The sequence below is a fragment of the Clytia hemisphaerica genome, unplaced genomic scaffold, assembly GCF_902728285.1.
Source record: "Clytia hemisphaerica strain Z4C2 unplaced genomic scaffold, Clytia hemisphaerica genome assembly, whole genome shotgun sequence".
Lineage (NCBI taxonomy): Eukaryota > Metazoa > Cnidaria > Hydrozoa > Leptothecata > Clytiidae > Clytia > Clytia hemisphaerica.
The window spans coordinates 399,516-415,054 of NW_027103680.1; the positions used below are offsets into that span (position 1 = coordinate 399,516).

The window sequence follows — 15,539 nt, forward strand, 5'->3', positions numbered from 1 at the left end:
ATTTCATAGTCAAGGAGTTCTATCCTTTTGATCGAATAACGACGTTCTGTGTCTTTGGCGAGTTCCTTAAATTTTAAATTTAATGAAGTGCATTTAGAACTGAAATTTTTCTCAAGTAATCATAGGGCCAATTATGAGTAACGAAAGAAAGTATATAAGAAATAAAACATTTAACATTTTATCTAATAATGTTACGACTGATTAATCATGATGAATTGTACGAAGACATAAGCATTGAATGGCACTCTTTCGTGCCAAATTGTAGGGGGAGGGAGCTCAAATTGCAATTTTTCTGATTTTTTACCTAGGTATCACTTTATCTCATCAAACCCCGAAATTTCATAACTTTTTTGCCCAAAAATTGCTAAAAAGTCTCAAAAACTTTATTATTTTACTAGGGTGTAGGGAAGATGAAAAACAATCTCCCCACTAATAACAGCCCCTCTACAATAAGGCACAAATGAGAAGAGTGCAATAATCATGCAAAAAAGTAAGTGCACCCTCGATCTAATCGGATCAATATGATGTACTATGATATGGATAAAATAAATTTCCAATAAAATGTTTTATACAAAAAAGGGTACTCACCATTGTTAAAAGTTTGGAGCACATGTTTTCAGCTCTAGCAATACAACAAGAAAGACTTGATTCGTTACTTCACAGAAAAAAAAACACAACATCGAACGTTCGAACGTTCGAATTTTACAGTGCACTCCCCCGCAGTTATAATGTTAACTTTCACATTTATTCAATACAATGTATGGAATTTCAACTTTTAACATCCCGATGTAGAACAAAAGGATGCCATACTTTTGTGGGTATTCGGCCGCTTCAAACAAAGACTTTAATAGTTTGATAGCCAAGACGGTGTGAATAATTTTATTTTTGAACATTTCAGGAATTCGTCCGCTGTCTCAGATTTAGATTCTCAAATTTCAAAGTTTTGCAGGTCTTCGGCCGTTTGTGTAGGTCTTCGGCCGCTGAAAACTGATTGCACATTAGATTTGTAGGTCTTCGGCCGTTAGCGTAGGTCTTCGGCCGCTGGAAAACCGCGCATTAAAGTTTTAAAGGTATTCGGCCGCTAGCGTAGGTCTTCGTTCGTTGATGGAAAAAAAATCCGCGGTGCCACCCGACTTTCGAACTTTGGACCCTTACCGGGACTAAAAAGGAGAAAACAAAGGAAAATTTTGGGAATTTTACGACCCTTAACGGGACTAATTTGACCAATATTGACCAAATTTCGATCTTTCAGGGGGTAAAAAGTTGAAATTTTCCTATTTTTCCGACCCTTACTGGGACTGAAATTTGATTTTCTGATTATTCCGACCCTTAGCGGGACTTTGGAAGTCCAAAAAAGGTACCCTTAAGGGCGGCACATACCGTACTCTCCATTTGCCTAAGTACCCCCCCCCCGGGAACACGACCAGTATATTCAGTCGGTTACATAACTTCATTGCGGTGTACGGTCATAAAAGCACAACGACCCCATTAAGACCATTTGACAAAATTACTTGTATCATATATTGTTTTTTTAACGAACAAAAGTGATTATCAAAAGACGACAAACGATGCACTTTTTTAAATACTTTTCCCCTCTAAGTAATACATGGTTGTTTCTTGATGATTTAAGAGAAGAGAAACAAGAAACAGAGGGAAGGAAATTGGTAGAAAAGATGTTGCGACCAAAAAAATTTATTGGTATTGCCATATTGTTATTATTGGGATTTTATCATATTTTTTACACTGGTGCTAATGTTGATTTGACTCTATTCAAAACTTCCAAAGCAATAAAAAATGTGAAGTTCGTTGAAAAAGAACGAATACACGAGTCATACAAGGCAAAAAAGAAGATTGTTAATGAAGTTGCTGCAAAGAAAGGTATATTATGATGAATTTATAACAATATTTCACGACTCATAAATCATCTAGTAGGTCTACAGTATTCTACAGTATCTTTTTGACTTTCTTTTGACTTTTCTCAAACTTTCATTTTCACTTTTTCCCGACAAAAACGGCCATCGCCCTCGGGCGCCCAATATTTTCCAACGAAGTTTTTCCAAAAACGCCCACCGCCCATAGATTTTGCTCCACCCATCCGCCTATTCAAGAATCTTTTTGACTTTTTCAAGACTATTTTTTTACTTTAATTTGACTTTTTTGACTTTTTTGACTTTTTGTAGAGGTGTACGATAGTTTTTCAAGTGCTTTGCCCGGGGGTGTCATTTTCTTGAAAATCCTTGTCCATTTTGAAGCACAGATTGGTCAGATTTTCCAAAGTTTGACCCGAAAACTCCGTTTTTCTCATTTTTTACGCCCTTAGAGTGTACTTTCTCGCATTTCAACTCGTACAGTGTACTTTGGCAAACCTTAAAAACGCATATTGAACAATTCAGTTACTTCAAGCGTATTTTACTTTATTCTCTCTTTTTGTACCCGAGTAGGCTCATAACACGAGGTTTCGTGGAATTAATGATGTTTAAACCCAAATCTGTTAAAGAAGTTTGTTTTAATCCAATTACGTGCTGCATACTGTACCGTGGCTGATCAATACGTCTATTATATGCTATGAGGATACTATAGTACATAAGTTGGCCGTCCTACGTAAATTTACTACATGACAAACTCTCCTGGGAGATTTTTAAACTACCAACCGAGAGTTCAAATTACCAGGCGAGAGTTTAGACATCCGGCCGGTAGTTTTAAATTATCGGCCGGTAATTTGAACTCTCGGCCGGTAGTTTGAAACTCTCGGCCGGACGTTTAAGACACGCGACCGGACGTTTAAAACAGAACACAAACACACTTGTCTAAATCAGCCACAGTAATACTGTGTAGGAAAAACAACCAACCAAATCATATAGGAGCTTGTTAAAACTCCAGTTTGTCCCAAATCTCTATAGATTTGTCTCCACTAAACCATCTTGACTGCTCAAAAAAAAAAAACTTTGTGACTCTTTGTGAAATACGCTTTTAAAGTCTCTCCAGATATAATTGGCAGTGGAAACAAGAATGCCTGTAACTTTTGATAGTCAAATATAAATATAAAATACGCTTTTGGAATTGAAACAAGGGATGTAAACGTCCTTTATCCCGTCATATCTCCGCATCAAATTAGAAATACCTTTAAGGGAACTAATTTTTGCGGGAACTAAATTTTGCGGTTATTGCAGATTTAGGCCCAAACCGTAAAATTTAGTTCCCACAAAATTTTTCAAATGCAAAAAACAAAGGTCGAATAATTCACAGTACGGCTTTAATTTTCTTTCTAGTGAGAAATCCGCAAAATTAAGTTCCCGCAAATATTAAATATTAAATCTTGAACTGCGAACCGCAAAAATTAGTTCCCGCAAAAAATAGTTCCCTTAAGGTTTTGAGCGGTCGAGGTGGTTTTGTGCCCAACAAAATAAGAGGATACCTAGGTGAAACTTTAAAGGCGAACGAAACGAAATTAGACACCCGGGGAGCAAAATACTAAAAAATCATGGTTTTTTTGTGGTGTTTTGGTCAATTTCTCCCTAATAGATTTAGCTTCTATGATAAAATTTTCGGGTATCTTTAATTTCAGTCTTTCATCTGTCTATCTAAGAAAAAATTATATCGAAATCATTTATGAAAGAAAAGTTATCAGCGATTGAAAAAAAAGTTAAAATCGTAATTCTGCACAAGAGCAAAACTCACTTAAGAAAACTGAGAATGCACGCTGACAGGAAAAACATTTAGATTTTGACCGTGTTATATGCGTTGAAATGACACTATTTCAGACTAACTTTGCCCAGAAACGAAGCTATTGAAAGTATGAACCGTGATGTTGTAGAAAATTAGTGCAATTAGAGTAATTCCATTACTTTTGGCACCTATTGTAACTTTATCAGATCGCCTTTTAGATCTTTTAACGACCCATTTCGAAATTTTAAGCAATGACATTTAGGGTGGGTTTACATCTGTAGGGGAGAATCGATTAACAACACACAAAAAAACTCAAAATCACTTTTACGAATTCTTTTATAAACATATCGATCTCGTTATTGCCATTGTTACAAAAGGTAGGTTTGGGTACCTCTAAAGACAAAGGACGTAACGATGAGAAAATCCATTAAGTTTTAAAAATAAATTGTGTAAAGAAATTTTCCAATTCCTTTTAAATGAGTAAATAATTGGAAAATGATTTCGATGACGATGATGACAACTACGCAAATGACTTTTTCAATAAAGCGTTACTATGCAACATGGTGGTTTTTCACTGAGACTGTCTGGCGAAAATCGATTAGCTGAAACAAAGAAAATTGATAGGAAAGCATTACTGACTCCCAAAACAGTTGTCTAAGCGTTTACAACCCTTTGAATTTGAAGAAAATTTTATTAAAAATCATCAGCTCGCATATCAAAGGATTTAGAATTACAGCCTTCTAATGAACATTTTCTGTGACAAGATTCCTCGTCTTTTCTATCAAATCCATACACATGAAAGTTTGCTCTTCGACTCTATCGGGGAAAAAAAAACTTTTCCCATACGACCAATTTTTTACAAAAGAATCCCACTGCACATTCTGCTACTTTTATGACAATCAATTTATTTATGCTGTCTTTTTTGCTTAATTGGTCATTAAGCCAAGAGAGGTCTATCCCTCTCTTGGAGAACAAAAGGTTTAATGACCAATTTTCGACGTTAAATCTGGAATGCTGATATGAAGCGATCAAAATCTGATGTTAAGCACGAATCCTCATTGTATATTTTTTACAACCCTTAGAAATTTATGAAAAGGACCGTTGATGAGAACCACTTATCTATCTAGCGTAGTGAAAAAGCACCCATAGACTGATGAATATACAGGGTGTCCCTAATTAAAGTATCGAGTCGAAACACAACTATGAGTAGAAAGTTTTATGTGCGTGTTCACAAAATTGTATTTTAAGCTCTCCCTCTTTTTTCTTTGTCATTACGATTAATTTGTACGTTGTAACTACCTTTTGTAATAAGCCTGTGTGATGGAGAACGTTCTTATATTTCAGCGATAACACACACAAACCTTTCTACTCAATCGCATGTTCGATACTTTAATTAGGGACACCCTGTAGAAAAACATAATATTCCCATTCTATAATAAAATTTGAACCATTCCGAAAGCTTAGGGAAAATTAACTATGACTTAAAAAAGGAATTGGGATGGAATCAAAAGAAAACGTGCGATTATCATTGTATTCCTTACAGTATGTGGCCCCCAAAACGGCGATCAAATTTGAAATTTCTCTCAAATCTAGAGGAAAAGAGATTTTACAAAAATTTTTGCTGCATGAAAACCTTTAACATCTCTACTTTATTTCCTGGAAGTTATTTTTCAAAATTTTCAATTTCAACAATATTTTTCAATCGCTTAAAGATAGATAGCTTTTTTCTAATGGCCCCCAAAACGGAGGTTTGAAATTTTAGCGATTTCTCGAGATATCTTTAAGATATGAATACAAAATTTTGACCATAGTTTTGAAATATGATTTAGAGGGTTTTGGGTATAAATTTATTTGATAAAATCTTTACAGTATACCCCTGGTTGTCAAAATGCAGGTTTGGGGCCCCCAAATTGGAGGTGTAGTTAAAATCAAATTATTAAGCCCAGTCGTAATAGGGGGAAAAACTATGAACATATTTGTGTTTTCCCTTAGATTTACGACCCTATGGATGTAAAATTTATGATTTTCATGAAATATTTCAAGATTTTCGATATTGCAAAGTCCAAACTGAAAAATTAGAAATTTTCAAAATGACAATTTTGATTTAACAACGTCTTAATTAAGTTTTTGAAAACAAATCTTATTTGAAAATAGTTCCATTCATGTATGGAATAAGCTGTGAAAATTTTAGAAAAAAAGCTTAACTGAAACTGAAAATATTAAGCTTTAAAGATATTTTTCTCCTATATTTTGCAAAAAAATGACAGAATTTGCCGTTTTTGCTGATTCAGCGAAAAATTTTATTTATAATGTTAATTTTTTGTTATAAACTATTACCTCAAGGTGATAGGAATAGAATTCCAAGATTTTTTGCTTTTTCTCATATTTAGAATTTTCGGTTTTGTCAATGCTGATTCGAGGGCTCCAAAATACTGGTTGACCTTCAAGATGCTATATCTTTTACCCAGCCTCTAAAGTCACAGATATATTTGGATTTTCTGAACGGCATTAGGTGTAGAAAGTTTCCTATACCCAGTTTTCATAACTTATTTTCAATATCCAAGGAGCTAGAGTGAGTTATATGCAATTTTTATCTAATTTGGGTGTTAAAATATTTCCTTTAGACGCAAAATATGTTATTTTGAATCTGTCTCAAACCATCAAAAACATGCTCATTTTTTAGTATAGCTATCATTTTTTCAAAATAAACAAAAATCGTTTAATTCTGATAAATCTACAAGTCAGAATCTTCATTTTAATGAAAACCTCCGTTTTGGGGGCCGTCTCCGTTTTGGGGGCCATATACTGTAATCGATTCTCTCCTAGATGTAAACCCACCCTTAACCCTTTGGTTTGATCGATTTAATTTGATTTAAAATTGATCATTTCATCTAAATTACTTGTTACAGCATGAAGGTAATAAAGATATAGATGGAGAGAAAACGTCTCGGTAATGATCTAAATGGTCGTTGAAATCTTTTATAAATCTATTCAAAGCGGCTTTTCTTTGATGTACCATCATTGGAAGCAAAAAACATCAGGGGGGTTTCAGGGGTTACCAGATTCCGCAATCCCGCCAATTTTTTCTTCCGATTTCCGTCAAACCGTCTTAAATTGAACCAAAATTCCGTCACCGAAAATTCCTTTGAAATTCAATATTTTTGTCGAAAATTCCGCAAATTTGGAATATCTTTTACCAATTCCGAAATTCCGCAATTTTTTTTGCTAAATTCCGTTTTTCCACACTAAAATTGTCTAATTTTCCGTCTCCGTCAGAGAACCCAATTTCCGTAATTCCGTCTAAATTTTCGCCAAATTCCGTCACTCCGTCCGAAAAAAGGGCCGATTCCGCTCCTCTGCCAAACGTGAAACAGAAAGAGACTGTTTGGTTGATTTTGAAAAACTTAATTTTAGCCTCTATCGATGACTTTATGGGCAGCTTCCCCTAGAAGTTTGGAGTATTGTGCTTATTAGAGCTTATTATGTGAAGTTTTTTTCAATTTTTCATGACAAGGCTATTATATTTCAATATTATACTTGTTAAAAATGTAATGTCTTTTCATTCATCTTAAATATTCCCACGAGTATACCCAAAATTAATCATCTTATTCCCAAAGCAACCAAACAGCTCTTTGCTTCCGATGATAAATCAGAATAGAACAAAAGGCATTGACTCTCCATCTATCTTTATTACCTTCATGGTTATAGTACAAGCAACCACTTTTGTACTAGCCTGGATATCCAAGCTAAAAATTTTAGAAAAAATAAGTTTTACCTCAGCCAGACAAAGTTCTAAAATAATAAAGCTTGGAATTAGGTGAACCCATGTTGACAGATTTTCCTGCATGAATCCCATGGCTGCAAATAAATATATGCACATAATGACATGCATAATTTCAAGATGGTACCCCAGCAGTGATAAATCAATTTAGAATGGCAGCCTTGACCATAAAACATAGACAGTGTGGTGGAGTCTATTAGACAGAAAGTGCAAAGTGAATTTTGGAGAAAAAGAATCATCAAAACAAAACTTTCAACCCAAAACAGCACTACAAAATTGGCAAACAGAAAAGAAGAATTGAAGCAAAATAAAGATATACCTTTTATAGTTTTAGTTCTTTACACGGTGCAACAAAGTCAATAAGAAAATTAAAACATGATATCTAAGCAAGTATGAAAAGAAAACAACCAGAACATCTAAAAATTCCCATCTTTTGATCTTCCCACTTCTTCCCTACCATTATTGTTATTTTTATTTGGATGCGTGGTCAAACACCCAAGGGAGATAATTAGGCATTCTATTGTTATTTGCTTCGAAGAAGAAAAATCAGGGAGATTTGCAAAGCAGCATACACGCCTTTCTGATCGCCTGCGCGATCCATCCAAATACTTAGGCGGACACTTCAAGTCGGCTCGCATAATTTCTATACGCTCGCCACCATTCAGATCTCTGATTTGCTTGGACCCAACCAATCAGAATATCTGCATAATCATCCTCAGATAATCCTCAGATCAGAATGCACACGATCTAGGTAAACCAGACCGTAAATATAAGAAATCAAAAAGAAAATTACGGGCTGGATATCTAGGCTACTTTTGTCCATGCAACAGATAGATAATGAAATTTCGATATTTATTTTACAATTTTTACTCTGCCTGCGCTATTGATAGAAAACATAGCTTCAACATATTTATTCTAGACGTTGGGATTTAAATTTTACTAGATGTAATAGTTAAAACAATTTCTGATCTAAAATTTATCACTGATTTAAAATGTGTTGTGATAGTGAAGTGGAGACCCCCTTTTACCACCGTTGAAGGAGGGGGGGGGGCAGTAAGATTCCACTTCCCAGACTAGATTCTAACGTAGGGTTTACTACATAAACCTTAACCACTTACAATCAGGGTTCTAATATTTGAGAAAAAAAAGGGAAATTCCCACGAAATCTTGTGGCCACAAACGATTCGGAAGCGCTCTAACTTATGTTGAAAGGGTTTTAACGCTAGTTTTAGGACTTGAAGATATCCAAAAGTTCAAAAATGGTCCAATAAGACTCAGAATATAGCTTGGAAGTCAATGAACCCTTCCGAACTGAAATATTTGATTACATTTAACAAATAGCCCAAAAGCAACTTTCTCACCCGAGCTTCAAATTTCGAAAAACGAGGAAATAACCAATATGCTCAATACAGTGTGTTCTGCAAAATAGTATACTCAAAAAAGTAAAATAGAATTATGAAAAGTTTTTAAGCTTAACCAACTTAAATTCTAAATTTGCTGAAGACACATTTATTCAGCGTTCTACAGTGCGAGAAGTCTTTGTTTTACAGATATAAAGCTTCAAGCACACCAAGTTGGAGATTTAAAAAGATAGAAGAATAGAAAAGAGATTTTCAAAGCAAAAAGCTAAAACTTTTGATTGATAGCTCTCTCTATCTCTTATGTCATTTTGATAAAAATTTCCCATTTTAATGGTCAAACTTATTCACCTTCCGAGTCGAATTTCTCGTTAGTGAAAAGCTGGTTGAATATAATTCTTTCAGCAATGAAAAGAAGGGACATTTTTCTTTCTGCTGCATATAAAATTAACTGTCTTAGACATTTCTACCTTTTGCAAATTAACGTTAGTTATGACTTATCATAGCTTACTCTGGAGTAACTTACTCCATTTTCAATGTTTAAAAGTTTTGCACCCTTGAGTACTTAAAACTTGATATCTCTTAAACTAAAAAACCTTCTGAAGAACATTTTTAAGCACAGAGAGCTGAATAGCTACACTTTCAGCTATACCAAGAATTGAAATTATTTGTTTAGTCATTTTTTTCAAAGAACTACCTTAGTTTTTAAACATACTTTTTTGCGGAACACGCTGTATATTTCAAAGCAGATTGTAGGAGGCTCAGAAAACCCGAAGTTAGAGAGACCCCCGAATTAGAAAAACCCAAGCTACGACAAATATGTCCCCCAAAAATATACTCAAAAATGTGAAAACTAACTTTTGAAAGAACTTTTCGAGTTTTTTTGAATTTATGACGTCATATTTTGGCACAAGTCATTAGACAAAAAAAAGATCAGAATAGTGAGTATCTATAGATAAATCGCGTCGACGGACGAATTTTCTCTAGCCTTCTTTCGCACCACGCCACTGTTTTACAGGCTGATCGGAAAGCAAGCTAGACTTTCCCCGCAATGAAATGAACTTTGCTTCCAGAACGAATTTCCGCTTGATTTTCCGCTTGATTTTCCCTTCTAGAAGCAAAGCAGATATAATACACGGGATAAGTTTAGCTTGCTTTCCGATCAGCCTGTAAAAAAGTACCGTGGTGCGAATGAAGGCTAGAGAAAATTCGTCCGTCGTCGTGATTTATCTATAGATACTTAACCTATCGATATTAACTTCACTATTGACAGTCGTTCCTCTACCAAACTTGTTATAGGCTTAGCTAACATTAACATAGGGAAATTATATTTTCTTCCATCACTCTGCATAATCATTGACGTATTTTGTACCAGATTGTATCTAACGTAAACGTAGCATAACTCTACGGCAATGAATTTTAAAGTTTTCGTAGATATCGAGCCTGTTTAAGACAACTTTTGGTGTTTAAATTGAATTAAAGGCTGGGAAATGTTTACCAGATAGGCATATCAAATAATTTTACTTTCAGCTCAAAAAATATAGGTGTAACGGCGTAACCGTTTTGCGGTAATATTATAGGAATATGTAGTGACGTAACTACTCTCCCTTTATTGTTTCAGGTACGGTCGATCGAGCACCGACAAGTCTTCATGATTCACTTGTGTTCCCTTCAACTGCAAATGATTTTACTTCAAAATTAGAATACGCTTATTCAAAGAGTGGACAAGACTTGAAAGTCTTACAAAAAGAAGTAGAAGAAAGACGATCGAAGCTTGTACGTAGTCCACTTTACGGCGAAGATCAATCGTGTAAGAATAATAATCGAATCGCTGGACTTACCAAATTGTTTGATGCATGGGCACATATGGCAAAATTGTTTAATATTCGATATTTTATCGTATATGGATCGCTGATCGGAGCGGAGAGAGATCGTAAGTATTCTTTAACCTGAACTGAAAATATTCGGTATTGAAGTAACTGTAACTTATTTATCTAAGAGCGACACGAAAAATTTTAGTACAAATCTTTTATCGCGTCATCCAGTCTATCAAAAAGCTTTAAGTGGACCCCGGGCTAATCATGAATACAATAGACCACTAAAGAATCAACCAGAGCAACGTATTTCAACTGTATTGGACCACTTACATTACAACCAGTTAATAAAGCTTTGTATGGCAATTTTGTTTTGATGATGAGCGCATGGAGGAAGTCAAGAAAGAATTCTGGACAAAGAAGCTTCAAATAAGGCTCTATAATCGTTAAAATCTTAAAATATATAGTTTGGTTGATAGACAGGAGACCCGTTCTGTATTTTTTTATAATCTTCTATATACAGGACGGGTATGACCTATGAGGAAGATTTCTGCCTCAAAAAATTTATAGCGGGAAATTCGAATTTAGCGCTGTCCTCACTTACTAAAATAAAAACCAAATTTAGGACCTTGCGCTTTCTCTATGAATGTGACCAGTAACAGAATAACAAATTTTGATTAGCTGTGTTTTCAACCGTCATTTGGATCTAAGAAATTCAAACTCCTAGCCCATACCATGCTATGTATTTCGCTATCAGTATATAAAATAAGAAATCATAGCATGGATCTCCAGGCTAAGATATCTAATATTCTAAATTCCTAAATATAATTTCCATTATTACTACAGGTAACATCGTCCCGTATGATTTAGACGACGACGTTATGATGTCAGAAGATGAGGTGCCAAAACTCCAAAAAATGATAGATGATAATTTCTCAGTCGGTGATAACAAGATTCATCTTCGCATCCATCCAGAATATAAGACACATTGGCGAAAACGTACCAAGATTTGTTGTAATGGCAAAGTCAGCCATGGACCAAACAGTAACACGTGTTGGGACCAATGTGCAGTACCCAATCCTCTAGGTCGTCTCATACTAGGCCCAGTACTGCATATAGGAATTATAGGTTACAAACTGATTAAAAATAATACTGTTTTGAAAATGACATGTCATGAAGAATATGGTTTTAAAACTGAGTTTAATTGGAAAGATTTAGCACCTCGTGATTGTGAATTTCTTGGACATAAGACATACTGTCCAACAAATGCCAATTTGATAAACACGGAAGTCTATGGTAAACATTGGAAAGATCCATACTCTTAGGTGCCAAATAAACGGGGGGGTTCGAATAAAGGGGGGTTGGAAATTTTTTGAAATTTCAATAAACGGGGGGACCTAATTGCCGGGGGGGTTGGAAATTGTACTTATGAAAACCCAAAAATAAGGTAAATATAGGCTAAAATCAGGCTTTTTGGAGCAAAATAAGGGGACTTCTTTTAGCCAAGTGAAAATATTCTTTAAAATTAATAAACGGGGGGGTCCTAATAAGGTCCGGGGGGGTTGGAAAATTTTCGAAAAATTAACAAGCGGGGGGGGACCGTTTATTTGGCACCTAAGAGTACAAGAAATGCAAAAATGGAGTATGGACTAAAACAAGCAGACCACAAAAGAATTTCTAACTGATATTTTATTGGAATTTATTTTTATGAGCACACATATAATAGACCTTATCGGAGTTTTTAATTTTTCTAAAAAAGCAATGTATTGTGGGATTGTTTCGAGTGTATTACAATAGAAATCTTTTAGGAATTCCTCGAGGGAATTCTATTGTAATACACTCGAAACAATCCCACAATGCATCGCTTTTTTAGAAAAATTAAAAACTCCGATAAGGTCTATTAGCGAGTTTATGTATTTGAGATAAATCGAGGGGGACGGTCTAAAGCAAAGCTGACATGTCTCCAAAATCACCGTCCACTTTGCTCGACGACGGTAAAAAGCAAAGGCGATATAGAGCCGTACATCAACTATCGACTTTGTTTTGCAATGCTGGACAAAAGGTTTGTAGACTTCTGCAATAGTTGCAAAATACTTCAATATCGATCAAAAACAAGTTCCCAAGAGGCTCGCGGCAAACCACAAGGGCTTGGTTAACTGGCTTACACCAGTATCAAAACGCTGATTTTTGGCTTGTGGTTCCCTCAAAAGCAATTCAAAAGCAATGCAACGACTTCAAAAGTGTTTTTCTTAACTTCCATCCCCTTTCAGACACATTGAAGAGTCATTTTGCTCTATTTCTCATCATTTTTTACTGAAATTCCATTTGTCTACAACCTTTTGTCCGGCATTGTGTATCGACTTCACTTACCGTCGCCCTCGATATCCTCCGATACATAAACTCGGTAATACAGGAAAATAAAAACAGGGGATTTTTCCGAATGATATGAAAATCGCAAAAGTAACACCTATTTTCAAAAGTGGTGAAAAAGACGATCCTGGAAATTACCTTGTTTTTCCAAAAGTACTTGAAAAAATAATGTACAGCAAAATTTACAATTATCTAACAAATAACGACATCCTATACAAAAAACAATTCGGCTTTCAACGTAAACATTCTACCGAACATGCATTACTAGAACTAATTGACGAAATATCAGACTCTTTCGAAAAAGATGAATACACCATTGGTGTTTTCATTGACCTATCAAAGGCTTTTGACACTATTGACCATAACATACTGACAGCAAAACTTGAACGATGAACATTGTGTTTCATACCGTGACTTAACTACAACATCAAAGAAAATCGAGTGTGGTGTCCCTCAAGGATCCATACTAGGACCGCTACTATTCCTCATCTATATAAATGATCTTCATAACACATCTAAAGTCCTTGACTTTATACTATTTGCTGACGACACAAACTTATTCTACTCAAATAAAAATCTAAAAACACTTTTTGAGATTGTAAATAACGAATTAACCGTTATAAACGAGTGGTTCGTTGCCAATAAACTATCCTTAAATGCTAAAAGGACTAAATACATACTATTTTGCAAACGAAACAAAGTTGATGACCTACCTCTAAGGTTACCATCCCTCTTCATAAATAATACTCAGATAAAACGTGTGTATGATACAACTTTCCTTGGAGTAATAATTGACGAATATCGTTAAACTGGAATAAACATATATCAAGCATTGAGAATAAAATCTCTAAAAACATTGGTATCTTATACAAAGCTAAACAGGTTCTAGAAATAGAATCTCTAAAAAAAACTGTATTTTGCGTTTATTCATAGCTATCTAAATTATTGTAACATAATATGGGGTAGTACCTTCAAATCTAATCTTAAAAAACTTTATAGTAAACAAAAACATGCACTACGAATTATGTTTGGTGTAAACAAATTTGCCCCGATTAGTCATCACTTTACAGTACTGGGCGCACTTAATATTTACCAATTAAATATCCTGCAAACAATATCTTTTATGGGTAGTGTCAAAGCAAAGACTTGCCCAAAGGCGTTTTTAGATCAATTTCCGACTATTTCACACAAATACCAAACAAGGTATTCAAAAAACGCTTTTAAGATACAAGGCGCGAAATTAGCCGTAAAAAGATTTGCGATCAAATAACGAGGTCATTTCATGTGGAATAATGTGCTAAACAAAGAACCTGCACATAAAAATCTAAATCATGCTTCAATAAATCTTGACATTGAAAGATTTCTTTAATTCTTTTGAAAACGTCGTATCTCTTTTTTACTACTTTCTTTTCTTTTCTTTTCTTTCTTTTATTATAGTTTATTTTCATTTTTATATACACACATACATATACTATACATAAAATATCTTTTAATTTTCTCGCTCTTTTTAGACTGTAAATAAACAAACTTCGCTTCAAGGGGTTAGGTGAAGAGGCAGTAATGTCTTATTCTAACTCCTGCGAATGTTTCTAGTTGAGGAATTTTTTTTTCTCTATCTTTATTTTTAGCAACTTTATCATGTACAATTTTTATATCTCTTTACTAATGCAAATACTACTACTACTACAATAAAAAGGAAACTTGGCGGTTAACTAGTTATATATGGTGTTTCTGTTTATCATATCATAAAGATAGGGTTAGTTTATACATTTGCTAAGTATACAATACACAAGAGAGTTATCGTTTTTTAAATCTATAAAACTAAAAACTAAAATAAAAATAAACGTATTTACAGCTAAAAATTGGAACTGGAGGTATTGGGCGGGACACGGGAAAGGTAGTTGGAAAAGACGGGTTGTAGAATTGTATTGTAGTAAGCTACCCGTATCGTGAATGCAATAAATAGTTCATTCAGAAATCGTCTTTAGCGGGAAGTACGAGATTTGTGCAACATGCTAGGAATCGAAAATTATAACGGCGAGGGTTATACATCTACATATCAACGTCCTTTATCAAATACGTATTGGATACCGATAATTAGACTTTCTTCTTCTTCAAAAAGAAGATGGTAAGCTTCATAATACAGCCTCTTGTTTTCTCGTAATGAACATCAATCAAATCCAGGTAAGTAACAAAAGAAAAGGTACCAAAAAAGGTTGCAACTTTCAAGGTCAGCAGAAAGAGCATTTCCATCATGTACATTTTGAAAGAATCAGGAACAGCATTGGGCTATTCCAGAAATAATCTGTACCCCTATGTTGAGGAGGTGTAACGTCCAGGGTGGTCTGGAAAATAAAAAATCCAGGGTTTGGTTTTTTGAATGATAAAGTCCAAAGTGGTCAGTAAAATCGGGTTGAAAATCTAGGATGGTCAGTATAACGAGATCGAAAATCCAGGGTGGTCCAAAGAGATGGGAGAAAAAAATCCAAAGGGGTCCTGAAAAATTAGAAAAAAATCCAGGGGGGTCACCTTAAAAAAAAAGATCTCCTC

The 15,539-nt window shown here is 34.6% G+C and overlaps 1 protein-coding gene across 1 annotated transcript; it reads left to right on the top strand.

Moving 5' to 3' along the window:
* Positions 1 to 1,560: 1,560 nt before the first annotated feature.
* LOC136803767 (uncharacterized) lies at positions 1,561 to 11,944 on the top strand. Its single transcript, XM_067060494.1, has 3 exons — positions 1,561 to 1,878; positions 10,427 to 10,738; positions 11,466 to 11,944. The coding sequence occupies exons 1-3, from the start codon at positions 1,569 to 1,571 to the stop codon at positions 11,942 to 11,944; spliced, it is 1,101 nt and encodes a 366-aa protein (XP_066916595.1). The 5' UTR covers positions 1,561 to 1,568.
* The last annotated feature ends 3,595 nt before the right edge of the window (positions 11,945 to 15,539 follow it).

Excerpts from the sequence above, each read along its gene's own strand:
- LOC136803767 (XM_067060494.1), top strand. The coding sequence starts at position 1,569 with ATGCACTTTTTTAAATACTTTTCCCCTCTAAGTAATACATGGTTGTTT. Across the intron at positions 1,879-10,426 it reads TGAAGTTGCTGCAAAGAAAG|GTACGGTCGATCGAGCACCG; the intron begins GTATATTATGAT and ends TTATTGTTTCAG. Across the intron at positions 10,739-11,465 it reads GATCGGAGCGGAGAGAGATC|GTAACATCGTCCCGTATGAT; the intron begins GTAAGTATTCTT and ends TTATTACTACAG.